Source organism: Oppia nitens, unplaced genomic scaffold (assembly GCF_028296485.1).
Source record: "Oppia nitens isolate AA-2021 unplaced genomic scaffold, nextdenovo-longstitch-racon4-pilon3 scaffold11_pilon_pilon_pilon, whole genome shotgun sequence".
NCBI classification, from domain to species: Eukaryota; Metazoa; Arthropoda; class Arachnida; order Sarcoptiformes; family Oppiidae; genus Oppia; species Oppia nitens.
The window spans coordinates 765,001-784,646 of record NW_026533190.1 but is presented as its reverse complement, the minus strand read 5'-3'; the positions used below and the strand labels follow the sequence as shown (position 1 = coordinate 784,646).

The window sequence follows — 19,646 nt, the reverse complement described above, 5'->3', positions numbered from 1 at the left end:
TATGACTTCCCGAATAGAAAAGTGTATTGCGGGTAATCGGGTTAAAATTAATTATTAATTATAATTATTTTGATATTATATATATTTATAATTTGTTGAGCAATAAAGTTTAATTTATTAAATCAATAAATCTTAATTTTATACACAATTAGTAAATTCCCATTTTTTTTGCACCCATCTTTATATAAATTATAATTTTATTTATTTATGTATTTTTTGTTGTGGTTGTTGTTTGTTTGTGTTTGAATCAGATAATTAAAAATTTTATTTTCAACTATAATTTGTTTGTCTAACAATTAAAAAACAAATTTCATTTCATATAATTTAATTAAATAATAATATTTTTTAAAATTATTTATAACTTTTTTTTAAATATTAATAAATGAAGATATTTTTTAAAAAAAAGAATATATTTATACTGTATATATAATAATAATTCATTTATACAAATAATAATTATATTTTAATTTTAATGATATTTTAATCTATTATTTTTTAGCTCTCTTTTTAAATATATATATATAACATATAAATATTATTTATTTTAATATTTTTTAGTGTAAATATAACAAAATAATAAATAATTATATTATTAGTTATTACTGACACACATATAGATAAACAAAATGTAAACCCCTTTTAAATTATTGTTTTTTGATAATCAAAACATGTATTTTTTAAACAAAAAAAACTTATAATAATTATAATAATGTTAATAAAGTAAATATAAATCTATTGTTTGTTTAAACTATAGTAAAAAAATACAATAAAATATAAGTTACAATCAATCAAAATACATATCAATAGTTATTATATATATATTTTTTGTCAGTGAAAAAAAATAGTTTGAAACAAACAAAAAATAGTTTACAATTTTTAGATAAATATCGATATCATTGTTATTAATATTAATTATAATAATAAAAAATATATTTAAATGAAACAACAAAAAAATCAATCAATTTGTTTGTTTGTTTGTTATGTATATATATATTTGTTTCAAATCAATCAATTAATTAATCAAAAAAAAAAATGAGATAACAGAAGAACAAGAATAATAATACAAATGAATTAATAATTTTTATGTCTCTTTCGTTATGTCTTTATTATCGGTCAGTTTGACGGCCGGTTCGACAATCGGTGAAGAATCGGCTGCTGTTGTTGTTGTTGTTGTTGGTGTGGGAATGGTATTACCGGAAGCCTGTGTACTATCATTTGTGTTGGTGTCCGATGTTGTTGTTGTTGTCTGTATGGTATCTGTCGATGATTTTTGTTGATCCGATGGTGTAGTGATAGGTTGTGACGACGTCGACGAAGATTTGGCGATAATGTTGTCGTCGTTGTCGTCATCATCATCGTTGGTGTTCACAGAAGACACCGCCGCTGATGCTGTCTCTCCCTGTGTTGTTGTTGTTGTTGTACTACTCTTACCGATACCATCATCGGTGGTGTCATCTTCAGTGGTGGTCGTCATCTTCTTTTGGTCAACAGTTTCGGCATTTCTGACCACATCTGCCGACGACGCAGTCGTATCAATGACTTTTGATTCGTCTGACTCAACAGTATTACCATCGTCTCCGACATTATCGCCGCCGGCGGCGCCGGTCATGTCCTGAGTAGTTATCTTTTCTTTTGAATCGCCGCCACTCGATTCGGTACTTTCCGATGAGCCGACATTATTCGGGTTAAGTCCCGCCGAATCGGCCAATTCGGATGCCTGGCGTTGTAATCGATTGTAGAAAACAAATATCATTACAAAAATACAATTCTATTATCACCTAAACTGATCCATAAAAAAAATATTAATTAACATACATCAGTGTTATAGAAGAAATCCTTGAATTTATGGTACAAGTGATCGGACTTTTGCCGGACTCGTTCGTCAGCTTTGTATTTGCGACACTTCTTCAGTGTAGTAATCAGTGCTTTCAGTTCCGGTCCGTACGACTGTAGACCCTGAGGTGTCACCTGAACCTGTTTCAGACATTCCATGGCTTCCAAACATTTGTCAATATTTGCCGACTCTTTCGATAGCGAACTGTGTATGTCTTCGTCAATGTTGACCAACAATTGTGATACAGTTGGCGGCACCACTTTGGCAGCGGCGGCGCGGCGGACGCACCAGTAGTTGTCGGAGTTACCGGCGCTGACGACTTCTCAGCCTTTTCTTTACGTTTCTTTTCCATCTTCTCTTGTTTTCGTCTTTCTTTTTCCTTTTCTTTTTCTTTCAGTTTTTTCTGTACTTTTTCGTCCTTTAACTTTTCGACCACTTCGGCCGAATCATCGGAACCACCTTCGGAAGCGTTCGCCGGTTCCGATAAGTTATCGGCCGTCGAATCGACTGCTTCTGACTTTACTGAGACGTCAGCGGCGGTTGTCTTAGTCTTGTGCGTCGATGATGTCGACGACGACTCTTTCTTGCGTTTCCTATCTTTGTTGGCGGCGGTGTCCTCCTTGTCCTTAGATTTTCTCGTTGTTTACGTTTTCTACTCGCMGTTGTCGTCGACGACGACGATCTCTTCGACTCTTTTTCGGTACTCGTATCGTCACTAATAACAAGTTTACCGCCGCCGCCTTCGCCACTATCATCAGTGTTACCACTTTTTTCATCTTCCATGCTCTCGATGTCGGCCTTATTGCCGGCTGCGTCCGAATCGCTACTGTCATCGATGACCACACGTTTGCGTTTGGGTCGAGTACTGGCCGRCCTCTCACTGACGGCGGCGGCSGCGGCAGCGCTTGACTTTCTTTTACTGATAGATTTGTCAGTACCACCAGCACTGGTGGTCGTAGTCTTCGTCGTTGTCGACGATGCCGACGATTTCGGTTCTTTTTTCGACTTTTTCGATGACGAAGTCGCTGATGCTGTTGTCGATGTCGACGTTTTCGTAGCCGTCTTTGACGCTGTAGACGACTCTTTTGACTCTTTCTTGTTGTGCTTCTTGTGTGACGAGGACGACGACGACGACTTTCTGGTAGTATTACTCTGAATCTGATCGTCGATAACAAGTTTACGATCGTCGTCGTCATCATCATCTTCGTCGTCGTCATTGTCTCTTTATCATTATCATCGTTAGCTTCCTCYTYSTCGTCGTCCTCTTTGTTACCACTCTTKGAATTTTCGGCTACTTTTTTGGCATTCAATTTAGTCTTTCTATCTTTGGACASAGATTTCTTGTCCTCCTTCTTATTCTTGTTCTTGCCATTCGATATGGATGTCGATGGCTGGCCATCAGCAGCAGCARCGGCTACTTTGTCGTCATCGTCGTCAACAGCATTTTGATTATCTTGTGCTTCGGTTGCAGCAGCAGTTGTAGTGGTATTATTATCATCGACTTCTTCTTCTACTTCTTTACCATCTTTTCCATCATTTTTCGATAACTTTTTCTCTTTTTTCTTATCGTTATCGTCGCCGCCGTCGTCGTCCTCTTCCTCCTCATCGCTAACTTCTTTTTCATCWTCTTCTTCTTCTTCGTCGTCCTGGCCTTCAACGTCCTCCTGACTATCGACGGCCTCATCGCCGCCGCCGACACTTAAGTTCGGATTGTTTTCAATTTCATCCAAACCTTCGTTAAAGTTTTTCAGTTTACGCCGAGTGCCCAGTTTGTGTTTGTTTTGTTCGTACGGTAGCAGATCGCGGACGGACACCACAGCACTGGTAGATGAAAATGMAAAATAAAAAATAATTAGTAATTAATTCAAATAATTAATTAATTTTTTTTGTTTGAATCGATCGCTCAAAGAAAGTTTGAATACAGTTCTCAAACAAACACTTTGTCGTCTTTAAAAACAATTCAAAATAAACCGTAAGCCCATTGACATCATTGAGTTTCGGGGGGGGGGGTGGGGGTGGAGAGGAGGGGTGACCAACTTGTTGGTCAACCCGAAACAAATGTCCGGTGGGCTATCGATTTACTAATATGTGACCACTGACTGAAAAAACGGGAAGTTTTCAATTGAAATAAATCAAAAAAAAATTTCGGGAAATTTTTTGTTGTTGTTTGAAAACTCCCGGTTTCATTTGTCACCACTACTACTATCGGTGGAGCGGACTAAAAGTGACCAYCAAATAGATACGATACTGACCTCTCGTAGGTGCCGAAGAAAAACACTGGATATCTGCCGGGACCGGCCTTATAGCCGGGCGGCGGTTCGGCCTCGATCTGTACGGAAACAACAAYAAACAGTTAGATTAGATACAAAATTAGATAAACATCGGCGGTGGTAGTGGACACCTACCCGTGCTGGCCACGGCGGATAGCCTTTTACTTTGGCAAATACCAGATCGCCGACAGMGTACTCGCGGACAGCTTTTGGCGGCATTTTTTTAAAAAATAAAAAATGCCGTTAACKGACACGTGTTGTCAATCAATTGATCAATCGGATGATGATTTAGTTCGGGGCGACGGGTGTGTGGTATTGGTGGCCACCAATTAGATAATACGCGGGCGATGCCGATGACAGTCTATCGGGTGGTCACACGTGTGTGTGTGKGTGKCGTTGATGTATTACCGACGGGTAGTAGTAGTAGTGATGGCCAACAATCAACAACAACAGTAGAGTCATGCGCGGCGGCGGCGGTCAACTAATAAATGGTCAGTAAATAACCGACCGTCGGGTAGTAATAGTAATGATCGGCAAAAACACTAAACACACTATTGATTTGTAATGTTTTAGTAGTCAGTAGTGTTGTGACAATCACTGCGATTAGTCAAATACCGCGCGCACGTGATTCCCGGTTTCAATATTCAATAATAATTATAATTATTATTATTATTATTAGTCCCGAAATTTGACCGAAACTTTGTTGTTGTGTTTTTTTTTGCACACTATTTACAGTAGTATTATTAGTATTATTATTATTATTACTTGTATTTATTGTATAAAGCATTGCACATAAAACTAAACATAAAGTACGTCAAGTTTTTTTTGGGGTTAATTTTTTTTAATTTTTTTGACAAATATTTATTAATACTGTTTAATACTGTACTCTAGTGTATAGACAACACAAATAACGTATTTATTTTATATTTTGTTGATCAGCTAAATAAAGTAAAGTCTAAAAGTTTTTAATATATTTTTTTTAAAAATAAAACTAAATTTTTTAGCTAGATTAATTATTTTAATTATTTTAATTTTTAATTTTATTTATAAACTAGATCAATATATATTTTTTTTAATAGCAAATTAATTTTTTTTTTTGGATAACAAACAACAATAATAAAATTAATACAAATATATTAATTACATTAATAGTAAAAAAAAATAAATTTTTAATTTTATTTAATTACTTTTAATATTATTATATATTATTTTATTTAATTTAAATTAGATTTCATGGGAATAATATGTTTTTTTTAGGGACGAACAGTAGTAGTAGTAGTAGTTTTCCCATAGATTTTATCTAAATAGGGGTTTAGTATACAGAGTGGCGATTCCGGACCGGTTAGCTGTTTGATTCCGGGCATCCGAAACAGGGAATCGCCCGTAAAATCCAATGCTATCGATCCGATTTGTGCACCCGAATAGCTGGTCGGACCCAATACTGCCTTAACTAGACGTTGGGCTATATTTAGTTTACGGGTCGGACCACTGGTCGTACGTCGGACTGTCGGTTTTGGCGTCGGCGTCGTCGGCGGTTCGGTCAGTATAAACGTTACGGCCGTTTCGCTGTTGGTATCGTTATTATCAGCCGATGCTTCAGCGCCCGGTTCGACAAACGACGCTCGGGTGGCATCCTCTTCGTCGACAGGAAACGGTGTAGTCGTTTTGGTATCGGTGCCCGATTCCGATGATTCCTGGGTTGTTGTTGTTGTTGTTGTTGGTGTGGGTGCTGGTGATGATGTTGAACCACTATCATCGCCAGGTTTGTTAGGTATTGGACTGTCATCTATATCTTTACCAGTGGTGGTGGTTGTGGCGGTAGAGGCAGTGGTCGACTCAGTTGATGATCCCGGAGCTGCTGCTGCTACTGTACTAACGCTAGCCGACCATGCTAAATTGTTTGTATTGAATGATATTAGTAGTAATAATAATAATGATGATAATAATATTGAAAACAGTCTCAATATAATTGAATTTTTTAATAATGTTAATAAAATCATTGATATTATTATTATTATTAGTAATAATTATTATTGAATATACTATATGTACATGTATTTAAAAATATATATATATATATATATATAATGCACTATTAAGGATTTCACATATGTTATATATATATATATATATATATATATTTAATTAAATTTAATTAATTAATTAAGTAATTATATTTTATTTATTTAAAATTATAAAAAACGTACATGTATATTTATGCAATCTACTGGTATAGTTAATAAAAAAAATTGTAATATTTATATTTTTACCTAGTATCAATTTCTAATAGACTAAATCGATTATATCCTAAATTTATATACCGGTATAATAGTAATAATAATAAATAATTTAATAAATATCATATATAGATATATATTTATAAATATGAAAATTTAATTAAAAAAATTATTTCAATAAATATTCAAATCAATAACTAATCCGATGTACTTGACATACAAACTTGATTTTATTATTATTAATACATATCCATACATAACATTTAACTGTATTATTTCATTACATATATTCAAAAAAATTTTATAAACATTTTTAATTAATGAATATTAAATTAAAATAAAATAAAACTAAGATTTTAAATATTTTTTTATAATTAGCAAAGCCTTGAGAAAACTTTGTTTTGTTTAAAAAAAAAATAAATAATTTTTAATGTATTTTCAAAAACAAATATATGATATTATGATATAAGGCGTAAACCATTATTATAAACATAATGTAAATATTTTTTTATATATAAAAATATATTTAAACAATAAGTGATTGATGTGTTGGTAAACCGGTCTTCAAATATAATAATAATAATAATAATAATAATAATAATAATAATAATAATAATATTAAATATATGAGAAAGTAATGTCCAGTAATACACTGACCCGTAATGTCATTAATCCTAATCATTGTTTTATTTTAAGTGATTTGCTTTTATATATATATATATGATATGATATTATATAATATTATGTGATATGAAAACAACACACACAAAGACCGGTAAAATTCAATGAACTTATAGTTTTAAAGTTAATATTTTTTTTATATACAAATATTTTTTTAAGAAACTTGATGTCTATAATAATATATTGTATGATATTATGTATTGAAGTGATATAATGTTTGATTTTATAAAAAGTATATAAGTTATTATTATGTGGTAAACTTGAAAATATTACTATTACTTATCATTATTTAAAAATAATTAACTATTAATTATTAGTTTATTTTGTTTGATTTTTTATAAAACTTGTTTATTAAGTCATCAAAACTTTTTTTTTGATTTTGTTTTTAATTAATTAATTTACCAATAAAAATGTTTATAATATTCAAGTCATTGAAATTATTGTTATTTAGTATTATTATTATCATATCTATTGTAGATTATGTTGTAAGTATTATTATTATTATTATTATTAAATATTATTATTATTAAATATTATTATTATTAAATATTATTATTATTAAATATTATTATTATTAAATATTATTATTATTAAATATTATTATTAAATATTATTATTAAATATTATTATTATTAATTATTATTATTATTATTATTATTATTATTATTATTATTAAACATTATTATTATTTAATATTATTATTATTAAACATTATTATTATTTAATATTATTATTATTAATTATTATTATTAATTATTATTATTAGTACTAAATATTATTATTATTATTTTAATTTACCTAGTATAAAAATTATTGATTTTTTTAAATAAATATATATAAATTTATATAAAAAAAAATAGATGAATAATTCGGTGACAGTTAAAAATTTTGGATCCAAACTCATATCGTGTCAGTGCTCGTCAAAAGATGACAAACTTGAATACAAAACATTGAATCTAACTGAAGAATATCGGTTCAAATTCTGGCCAAACCTGTGGGGAACGACACTATTCTGGTGTACAGTCGGCTACTTTACTCAGGACAAGACATTTGTGGCCTACGGTTCAAATCGTAAGGACAAACATAATGTCTATGTTTTGGATACGACAGGTATTATCTATTATAATACCAATGAATATCTGCATTATTGGAATAGACAACAATTATTTTAATATATAATTTTTTTATTAGTAATAATAATAATAATAATTTATTATAAATTTATTTTCTTAAAAATTATTTATTAATTTTATAAAACTTTCAAATAATTGAAAATCACTGATATAATTTTTGACAATATATTAACAATTAATTGTATGAAAATAAAAATATATATAATTTATAATCAAATTAAACTAGATCAAATTAAATGTACTGTATATATATATTTTTTCAAAATTTTATTTATTTATTAATTATATATTACTAATATCATATTTTTAATAACTTTCACAAAAACAAAATCATTGGGTAATATTTTAATAAAAATATTTGTTTTTCAACAACAAAAAAATATTAATTGATTTATTAAAAAAAAATATAATATTATAAAATATAATAATTCATAGTTTTCGGTTATTACAATAAGCGCACAATCATACCAACACTTTCATACCAACAATTGTATAGTTTATTATACGATTGATGACATCATGTAATTTCTAACACATAGACAGTAATACTATTTTTTCAATGTTTTGTTTTCAAAGTGTTGGTTTCATTGTGCGCTTAATGTTATATTATGTTTTTATAATTAAATTATTGAATAAAATTCAGAAATAATAAAATGTATTGAATAAAAATATTATATTTTATATTATTAATTAAATATTATATTTTATATTATTAATTAAATATTATATTTTATATTATTAATTAAATATTATATTTTATATTATTAATTAAATATTATATTTTATATTATCAATTAAATATTATATTTTTATATTATCAATTAAATATTATAATTAATATTATCAATTAAATACTATAATTAATATTATCAATTAAATATTATAATTAATATTATCATGTAAATAACTTCAATTGAAAATATAAACAAGCAATTAAATTTATTTATATATTTTGTTTATAAATCACCAGTATCAATTTCAATAAGTTGACCACTATTACTTGAATAGCTGTCACCAAAACGATAGATATTACCATTGATTTTGTATCGATAATACTGGCCATTACTATCCATTTTATTTGACGGAAACTTATTTTTAAACAGTCCATAACATCGGCTCAACCGTTCAAACAGTAGATTATTAACCGCACTATTGATAGCATTCAGCTCTGGTTGCTGTTTGCTAGACATTAGTTGCCGAAAATTCTGGTCAATATAAAGCCGTAGACCATCGATCAGGTCATCCAATTCGAATCGAAACGCCAATCGGCCAATGGTTTCAATATTTTCAGCCGATATCATTGTCCGCAGATGTTGGCCAACACTTATGGCCAATCGTCTCAATTCATACATTTCGGCCAGTATTAGCACATCCTGTATGTGATTCAAGTCGGCGGCGGCGCCGCCGATAGTAGTGTTGTTGCTGTCAAACATCAGACGATCGGTATATATATATTTGACTATCACTTCAAACGCTTCCGCTGAAGTACCCATGATTTCAATTTCATTTTTCTCTAACCAATTACCCGAAAACATTGACCGAAAATATGTACTTTTTGTCGACATCAGCGCTTTGATGGCCGGAATCGTTTGGCCATCGATCAGAAACTTGACATCACTTACCTCTGGGTTCATCACATAATCCATTTCCGGATACAGTATTTCATACTTTTTATCATCGATTCGTTGCTTTTTTTTAAAAAATCACAAAAAATTAATTTTTTAAAATACTTAACTCACATATTAGTTAAATATCCAAATATATATATATATATATATATAATTTACCTTTTTTGTAGGTACAGGTGAATCATCAGCCATAATATATAATATTAGTAATTAAACCAAAAAATATATATTTAATATTATTTATTTATTTATTTTTTTGATTTATTAAAATCAAAAAATATCCAAAAATAAATATTTAACTATTATTTTATTATATACTAGTATATTTTAATACTATATTAATAAAATAAAAACATATAATATGTCTGATAAAATTGTTTAGTTGTTTTAAAATAAACATTTACTAGCTATTTATAAATATATATTTATATTATATATATATATGACGTAAACTATTTTTTAAGGTCATAAATATATACATAAAACTGTCTCACTTTGTGCTAAACCAAATCTATATGAGTTGCACCACAAATACATAGATATATCATAGATTATACTTAATATATACAAACAATACAAGTTAGTGTGTATAATAACTATGCCATGTAAAAACTCCGCCCCTTAAGCATTAGACGCTGTAATATTGCGCGCATATATATTATTGACTGTGTTATAGGATGACATTGTGTGACATTGAAAACAAACTAAGTTCACGTGTTGTTTAAGTACTTTTAGATTTGTGATAACAAATGTGATTAAATAATAAATATTAGTTGTAAATAGTACTAAATAGTGTGATAAATACAACACAATATTAATAACAATCAATTATGTGCAATAATATAGTTTTTAAAGTTAATTAAAGTTAATTAAATTAATTAAAATGTCTAATAATAATAATAAAACTAATGTACCGATTGATATTAGACTCCAAAAATTAATAATTAATAAATGGAAAGAAATGAAAATAATTAAACAAAATAATTATAAATTGACAAATATTGAGATATACAGAGACATCGCTCAACAATATCAGGTCAGCATTTCCAGTGTCAAAAAATATGTGTTGTCTGGACCAAAGCCAATAAAGCACACTAACGACAGACCATTAAAGTATGACTTTATTAATGATGACTATGAAATAATTGACGGAATTATATGTCATTTGAACAAACATTGCAACCAATTTGTGACAATGTTAGACATACATAATGAATCAAAAACAGATGATTCAAATATGCAATTATCGTTTAAAGGGTGTTGTTATAACACTTTTAGTAAAATTTTGAAACGAATGGGCTATAAATACAGTTATACCCAAAAAATTATAAGAGAGGAGATTATCAACACTCCTAGAATTCAGGAAAAAATTAAGCAATTTTTTCTGAATAAAAATGAAATAATTAAAACTATTGTGACAAATGATGGCACACCTGTATTTGTGTGGCTTGATGAGTGTTGTTGTGATAAAAACATTGTACCAAAGAAAACATTAGTGACAATTGACCCAAATAAACGTGAAAAAACTAATAAAAGTTGTGGAAAAGGGCCAAGATTTAGCGTAATACACGCGGGAAATGAAGATGGATTTATTAATGGCGCCTTAGATATTGTTTATAAATCTGAAATCAATGCCGAAATATTTGAAAATTGGCTGAAAACTAAACTAATGCCTAATTTAGAGAAAAATAGTGTTGTGATATTTGACAATTGTTCTGTACATAGTCGTCAATATAATCGAATGCCAAACACATCAACAAAAAGAGATGTTATTATACAGTGGTTGTATGACAATAACGTGCATTATGACTCAAATATGAATAGAAAACAATTGCTTGAAATAGTAAAAAACAATTCAAAGCCACCACAATATTATTGTGATGATATTATTAGAAGTTTTGGATGTTATCCACTTCGGTTGCCACCATATTGTTGCGACTTGAATCCAATTGAAATGCTTTGGAACGATTGGAAACAAATTGTGAAAAAATTTAATTTTAAAAACAATTGTGAAGACTTTAGAAAATTATTAATAAAGTCATTTGATGACATTAGACCTGAAGTTTGGCCGAATTCTGTGAGACATGTGGTTAGGGAAGTAGAAGCGCCATATTGTGAAAAATTCAACATTTTTAATGTTCAAAATCTTCCAGAGCATGATTATGCCTTTAATTTTTCTAATTATTAGTATAAAAAGTGTTTAATTATTATATAATATGTGATTTTTATTATTATTATTATTTTTTATTGATTTTTTGTTTTAATTTTTTGTGATTAACAGTATGTCTGTAATTTGTTTTTTTAAAATTTGTATATGGAAATGCTCACTAGCATACTCAACTGGTTTATAAGCAATATTTAAAGTCAAACATAGTTTTTATGTATAATTTTTTTGTGATAATAACTGGTCATCAATCTAGTCCTCCTATTGATTACCGTCGGATCAAACATGTGCCACATTTACGACAACAACAACAACTTCTTCACGTTTAAGATATCATTGACGACATAATGTCAGTTAAGGATCAGTCCTTTCATATACATCTGAACAGCGTTTGTATGCAATTTAAACTTATTATAGTGATTGCAACCAAACTTTTTGCCCAACAATTGACACAAAATGATCAACTCTTGACCTCTGAAGACACTGAAGATGTTATGACACTGTTAGACATCATTTACGAGTGCAACCAAACTGTGATCAATCAATGGCGAAGACAAACAACTTGTGGACAATAAAAAATTTGTTATTATTATTGACGACAATCTCTACTACAAGAGTATGCGTTACGAGTGGTACCAGACATGCAAAGAGCTATCATTGGGTTTCGCTATAATTATGATCAACACTTCACTGGAATTGTCACTCAATGGTAACCGACTTAGAGATGAAGACAAACGATTGCCCGACGATGTTATCGTACGAATGTCTGAACGCTTTGAATGTCCGCAACCGTCGGCCGAACCGTTCGAACAGAAAACTTATTTTCTTAGCGCTGACACAACTATTGATCACAAAATCGACGACTCATTGATTGAATTCATTACCGATGCGATCGGTGAACCAGTTGTCGATCAGACTATTCGATCGCCAATAGAGGAACAGTTGAGAGAAAGGCTTAATACAGAGTCGAAGAATAATGTTATTCACAAAATTGATTGTCTTCTGCGACAAAATGTTGGTCAACGCAGCGGTCAAATAATATCTACATTTTGTATTTTATATTAAATATATATTTTTTATAATTAATTAATTAATTTTTTTATATAATCCATATAAAAATTAATGATTTATTAAATACAAATTTTAATAATTTTTAAACTAAAATATAATAAATAATTAATATAATTATAAGTAAAATTAAATTGGAATAATTGTTAAAAATTAAAATATTAATAAAAAGTTATAATTTCATATTATATAAGTTACTTAATTAATATTCAAATAATATCTTATATATAAATCTTTACATTATTACTTTACGCTTTATAGTATAACACAGCTATACAGTAATATATATGGGAGCAATATTATAAGGTTTAATGCTTAGGGGGCGGAGTTTTAATTTTTATTTGTATGTATATATTAAGTGATATATCTATGTATTTGTGGTGCAACTCATATAGTTTTGGTTGAGCACAAACTGAGACAGTTTTACTGTACTGTATTTATAGATATACTGTATTTTTAAAAAATATTATATAAATTATATTGTAAAACATTATGCACAAATTTTTTAAATATATATTTTAAAATTTCAATTACAATAAATAGTATACAGTATATAAATAAATATTTACTGATTAATTTATAAATTGATAAATCAGTTAAATTAAAATATTGTGTATTATGTTAAATATAAAAAAGTTTTTTTTAAATATTAAATAATATATAGAATTTTAATAAAATCTACCTGCTATTTTACATAATTGTTTTTGAAATATATTAATTTAGATATAATATTTTTTTTAATAAAATTATTTTTACTTATAAAAACAACTAAATATATATATATATAAATAATAATTGATATCTATTATGATATCTATTATTTATACACTATGTATATATATATAAATTTTATACGAAAATATAATTTCATCTAGGTGACATTATTATTATTATAACATAGTAAATAATATTTATTTATTTTTTATTTATTAGGTCAATAATATTGACACTTGCACCAAGTACAATTAGCAATAGAAATTGACCGGCTGACATCATTAATATATTATAGACAATACTTGTCTTGAACTGACCCTTCAAATAGATTCGGCTCAACCGTTCAAACAGTTGATTATCGACGGCCGTATTGATTGCATTCAATTCCGATTGGGGTTTGGCCATCAATTGCCGAAAATTCTGGTCAATAAACAACATTAGTTGACCACATAGTTCATCCAATTTGTATTTGTAGGCCAATCGGCTAATCGTTACTAAGTTGTCCATTGATATCATTGGTATCAAATGGCGGCCAACGGCTAACATCAGTCGCCGTAATTGATATCTACTGGCAATTATCAGTACATCGTGTATGTGATCCATGTCTTCAGTGGTGCCATCATTATTGTTGTCACCGAAGACCAACTGTTCGGTATATATGTATCTAATCATTACTTTGAATGCCTGGTAAGTGGTGTCCAGTATTTCAATTGGTTTACTACTACTTGAGCCGACGATTCCGTCACCCGATTCTAGCCATTCATTCAAAAACATTGACCGAAATACTAGACTCTTGGCCGACATCAGGGCTTTGATGGCCGGAATTGTTTKGCCATCGATTAGAAACTGGACATCACTTACCTCTTCGTTCATAAAGTAATTGATTTCCGGATTCATTGTTTTTGTTGAGTTTTTTTTTTGGTGTCAATCGATAGCCGCAAACACTGTTATCTAATAATGTTTTTTTTAAAATATATTATAATAGAAATATTTTATATAAAATTATTATAATTTTTTTGTTTGTTTGAATTAATCTATAATATATTTATTTAAAAAATAATTATAAATAATTATATTATACATACATTTACTATAATAGAAAAAATTAGTTAATTTAATTTATTAGTATTATTATAATTTTGTTTTAATAATTACTATTTTTTGATAATTAATAAACTTATAATATTTTTTTTAATAATGACGTAAAAAATTTTATTTTATAAATTTTTATGTATGAAATTACTGTTAAAATTATTGAAATAACAAATTATTTTATCAATAATGCAATAATAAAAGTTTTCGTTTGTATAAAAATATTTATATCTTTTTTTATTTATCTATTTATTTATATAAATACAACTATTTTTTGTTTGTTTTATTTTATTTTATCGATAAAATATTATTTTATAAAATTAAAAAATTTGAAGACATTTGTCTTTTAAAAATAGTTTTTTTGTCAATAAAAAACAATTCAATTGTTTTATTCAAAATTTTTTTTATTTACTTTTATTTATTGCAATGAATTTTTTGTTGTTGATGTGTTTTTAAATACAGTATAAAACGTAATGTTATGTATAAATATATTATACTGTATATAACATAATGTAATAACAAAAAACAATTATAACCATAGGCCGAGAGCATTTGAGACTCATCGGCTCATATTAGTTCTAAATGTGTTAGAGTCAGATTATGACATTTTATTTTGAAAAAAAATATTGTTGAGATCTAACTTTAAAATGAAATTTTTTAAGTGGCATTTTTATCATTATGAGATAAGTTAATAAGATAAGTTACCATAACAATATTTATTTTTTAAATAAAAATTTCAACTCTATGATTGGATTTTCTCAAATGCTCTCGGCCTATGATTATAACAAATATTGTCAATAAAAAAATACATTAATTACAAAAATCTTGATTTAATTAAAAAAAAGTATTTTATAATTATTAGTATTAAAATTAAGTTTATAAACAAAAATTATTAATTCAAAAAAAAAAATTATTTAATAATGTAATTAAATTAAAAATTATTTAAAAATGTAATTACTATAAAAAAAATAATTCAAATTTATATATAAACAAACAAAAAATTAATTAATTAAAAAAAATTATTTCATATACAGTACTCATAAAACAAAAAAAAAACTAAAAATAAAATTATCATCAAATTATAGCCGTAATTATCAATTACCGGTATTTAATTATTAGTATTATTTATTATTATAATGTAATTAATTTATTAATTAACATTTTATAATTGTAATCAATTATTTATTAACTGATTTTATTGATTAATTAATTAATTAATTAAATAAATATAAGTAGTTTTTCAGTAATCAGTATTTATGAGGTCAACACTCCCGCAACAAACAAACAATCAATCAAAACAAAAATATGTCAATCAAGCAATATATAAATATATATATATATATAATCAATGACCACCCGATATCGTTGGCCGCAAACACTGCCGGCGCCGGTGTTGTTGTCATCGTTGAGGTAATTGACAACAATATTATTATTGCCAACTATTTTATCGTATCGTTACCGATAGTTGGCAGCAATAATAATATTGTCGTCAATTAACCCAACTATTCTACCAGATATGGTCGTGAGTTGATACAGCCAACAACCGAACCGTTTGCGGTAACTATAAGTTAAATAAAAAACAAACAAACAATAAAACAATTGGTTTTAATTATATATATATTATCTACTATTTAAAAAAAATATCATACCATCTCTGCCGTCTACTATTGCAGTTGTTGTGGTGGCGGCGGCTGCGGGTGTCTGGCCAGAGGGTGTGGTCGTGAGTTGTTGGTGTTGCTGGCGGTGGTGTTGTTTGTCGCGCTTATGGCGCAAAAGGCTACACGACATAACATAACTTAATTTGCAGCCATCGTAATCACATTTAATTTGCAGCCATCGTAATCACATTTAATTTGCAGCCATCGTAATCACATCTTAATCACTTCTGGCGATTCTTATCGGCCCATCGCTCATTAATAGTCGGCTTCACTGAATTGCCGGCGTCGGTGTTGTCGTTGTCGGTGTCGTCGTTGTTGTTGTTGTCATCGCTTAGGACATTGACGGCAATCGTATCGTTGGCGGCGCTAATATTCACAACATCGGGTTGTGATTCCCGTTCGGGACTGTTGTCGACATTGTTTGTATCGCTAATCACTGATTTTGGCCGCTTTTTTGTTGCCGTCTTTGAATTTGTCGACTTCAGAGGTCGCTTCGCCGGCATCGGTGGTAATAATGCCGACTCTGGCGGTTGTATTTGTCTAAATTTAGTCGGCATTAGTTTGGTTGCCGAACATCGATGACTATTTAAATTTTTTAAATTTCTATATATTTTTCGGCAATCGTTACATTTTACCGACCGTTCTCTTTGATTGGTGGTCGGCTGCACAGTTGTTTTTGGCACCAATAGTTGTTTGTTACGCAATGATTTACGTACGGGGACGACAACGGCGGCGGCGGCGGTCAGTTGATTGTCATCGGATGTTTCAATTGTGAATTTGCCAGTAATATCATCGATAATTAGTTGACCACCGATGGCCAGGGCATCCAAATATATCTTATCAATGTTTTGTAATCTTACAAAACATCTAAATTATTCAAAAAAATAGCAATTAGTAGTAGTAGTAGTAGTCGTCGTAGTAGTCGTGGTGGTGGTGGTGGTGGTGGTAACCAAATTGGTCCGCCGTTACAAGTATTTGGAAAAAACATTGGAAGAAACTTTCCAATTTACCGCCGATGATCGGCCGGTCATTTGCCGGTTATCGGCTCAACCGGGAATCGGTGGCCCAACAATCGGATACCCGAATGAAACAAAAAAAAATAACATACGGTAACTCTCTTTTACTTACTCTTTAATTTCTGGATCTGCCGGCGGCTTATTGTTGTTGTAGTTGGCCATCGATTCAGTCGTCGTCGTGTTTTTTGTAATCTAACATAACATCTAAATTTAATAAGAAAATATTTATTTAAAAAAAAAATTGATTTAAAATTTTAAAATATCGGTTCAACCGATAATCAGTGGCCAACAATCGGATACCCGAATGAAACAAACATAACCATACAATCATACGGTTTAAATAAAAAACTTACTCTTTTACTACTGGATCTGCCGGCGGCTTATTGTTGTTGTTGTTGTTGGCCATCGATTCAGTCGTCGTCGTCGTCGTTAACAAATAATTTACAATAATTTAATTGTAATTTAAAACTTAATTAATTTTAATAAAACAAAACAAAAATTTAATCAATCAATTGATTGTTTGAATTGAAATGTTTTTTTTTTTAGTTGGTTTGTATTATTTGTTTGTTTGTTTGAAATCAATGGTTAATAATTAGTTTAAACACTTGACTTAAATAATAGACTGGAAATGATTTTTCAACAACAAAATAATGATTGAAATTTCATTTTATAGCAAATCATACGATTAGCGGTCACTTCAAACAAGGCATACAAACAAACAAAAAACTTTTTTTTTATATAAATAGTATTACTAAATATGATATATAACTTATATATATATATATATATACAGTATATTATATGTATTATACACTGTATAATAAAATTTGCAATTATTTCACAATACATAAGCAATCATTGAATCAATGGATCAAACATTTTATTAATTGTTTTTTTTATAATGAAAAATCATAAGACATTGGCATATAATATACTGTATATACATATATATATCATATTTAGTAATACAGTATTACTAATACTATTTATTAAAAAGTTTTGTTTGTTTGTTTGTATGCCTTGTTTGAAGTGACCGCTAATCGTATGATTTGCTAAAAAAAATTGAAATTGCAATCAATTTATTGAAATATTATTAGTTTTATTTGTTAAATGTTTTTTTTAAGTACATAAAAAAATTAATTGTATGCTAACTGAATTAAATACTAAAATTTTTTTTTTATTAAATATTAAAACTTTTTAATTATAATTTAATATATTATATTATTTTTGAAATCCTAATTAATCAATAATTAAGTTTTTAAAAACAAAAAATTTATAATTATTATTATTATTATTACTATGTCAGTCATTGTAACCCATRTTATATGTTTAGTCCCAATGTTAGGCCACAATCACGTGTTGATTGTGTGTACAGAAAATATATTGCAATTATTGTACCAAAAAAAAAAAAAAACATAAGCAATCATTGAATCAATGGGTCAAACATTTTATTAATTGTTTTTTTTATAATGAAAAATCATAAGACATTGGCATATAATATACAATACTGTATAAGTTTTTATATAATATTTAGTAATACTATTATTAGTTATTTATTTTGTATATCAAAAAGTTTATTTGTAATACATTTACTGTATATGTGTTGACCCAATCGTATGATTTCAACAAAACAAAAAAAATTCAATTAAATCTCAAATTAAATTAATTAATTTTTTTTATAAATAATAATTGTTTGTTTAAACTGTATTAATAATATATTACGGTAATTACAAAAATCTTGATTTAATAAAAAAAAGTATTTAATAATTATTAGTATTAAAAATTAAAATTTATATAATTAAAATTATTAATTGAAAAAAAATTAATTTAAAAATGTAATTAAAGTAAAAATTATTTTAAAATTAATTAATTTTAAAAAATTATATTATTTTCCAATTATTTGAATTGATTATTAATTATTTAATTATTATTATTATTATTATTATTATTATTATTATTAGTAGTAGTAGTAGTAGTAGTAGTAGTAGTAGTAGTTGTAGTATTGGTGGTGATGTTTGTAGTATTGTTCATCAAATCTATACAACATTAAAATATATAACAAAAAAAACAAATTTAAATTTTATTATATTATATTATAATGATATTATTATAATTAATTAGATTACCGGTTAATAATTTTATTAATTCCCT

The 19,646-nt window shown here is 27.9% G+C and overlaps 6 protein-coding genes across 6 annotated transcripts in view; 1 reads left to right on the top strand and 5 right to left on the bottom strand.

Moving 5' to 3' along the window:
* Nucleotides 1-1,045: 1,045 nt before the first annotated feature.
* On the bottom strand, nt 1,046-4,846 carry LOC128953179 (hepatoma-derived growth factor-related protein 2-like). Its single transcript, XM_054298655.1, has 7 exons — nt 4,240-4,846; nt 4,087-4,163; nt 3,079-3,655; nt 2,526-2,992; nt 2,123-2,469; nt 1,816-2,084; nt 1,046-1,717 (listed from the first exon to the last, which is right to left on the bottom strand). The coding sequence occupies exons 1-7, from the start codon at nt 4,321-4,323 to the stop codon at nt 1,082-1,084; spliced, it is 2,457 nt and encodes an 818-aa protein (XP_054154630.1). The 5' UTR covers nt 4,324-4,846; the 3' UTR covers nt 1,046-1,081.
* A 4,265-nt stretch (nt 4,847-9,111) lies between these two features.
* On the bottom strand, nt 9,112-10,004 carry LOC128953169 (BTB/POZ domain-containing protein 9-like). Its single transcript, XM_054298647.1, has 2 exons — nt 9,943-10,004; nt 9,112-9,843 (listed from the first exon to the last, which is right to left on the bottom strand). The coding sequence occupies exons 1-2, from the start codon at nt 9,973-9,975 to the stop codon at nt 9,112-9,114; spliced, it is 765 nt and encodes a 254-aa protein (XP_054154622.1). The 5' UTR covers nt 9,976-10,004.
* Nucleotides 10,005-11,077: 1,073 nt separating this feature from the next.
* On the top strand, nt 11,078-13,012 carry LOC128953158 (L-seryl-tRNA(Sec) kinase-like). Its single transcript, XM_054298636.1, has 2 exons — nt 11,078-11,399; nt 12,537-13,012. Exons 1-2 carry the CDS (start codon nt 11,078-11,080, stop codon nt 13,010-13,012), a joined length of 798 nt encoding a protein of 265 aa, XP_054154611.1.
* A 3,075-nt stretch (nt 13,013-16,087) lies between these two features.
* Nucleotides 16,088-19,646, bottom strand: part of LOC128952534 (uncharacterized) — an 18,594-nt gene continuing 15,035 nt past the window's right edge. Inside the window, exon 3 of the mRNA XM_054297953.1 lies at nt 16,088-16,112. The gene's annotated coding sequence lies outside the window, so the exon portion shown is untranslated. The remainder of the gene's footprint in view (nt 16,113-19,646) is intronic.
* LOC128953148 (uncharacterized) lies at nt 16,701-17,897 on the bottom strand. The gene is made up of 3 exons (XM_054298626.1): nt 17,849-17,897; nt 17,608-17,699; nt 16,701-17,346 (listed from the first exon to the last, which is right to left on the bottom strand). Exons 2-3 carry the CDS (start codon nt 17,655-17,657, stop codon nt 16,701-16,703), a joined length of 696 nt encoding a protein of 231 aa, XP_054154601.1. The 5' UTR covers nt 17,658-17,699; nt 17,849-17,897.
* The window catches only part of LOC128953138 (uncharacterized), a 3,765-nt gene continuing 1,780 nt past the window's right edge, over nt 17,662-19,646 (bottom strand). The window contains exon 5 of the mRNA XM_054298615.1: nt 17,662-17,699. Within this exon, the coding sequence (XP_054154590.1) occupies nt 17,662-17,699 (38 nt within the window). The remainder of the gene's footprint in view (nt 17,700-19,646) is intronic.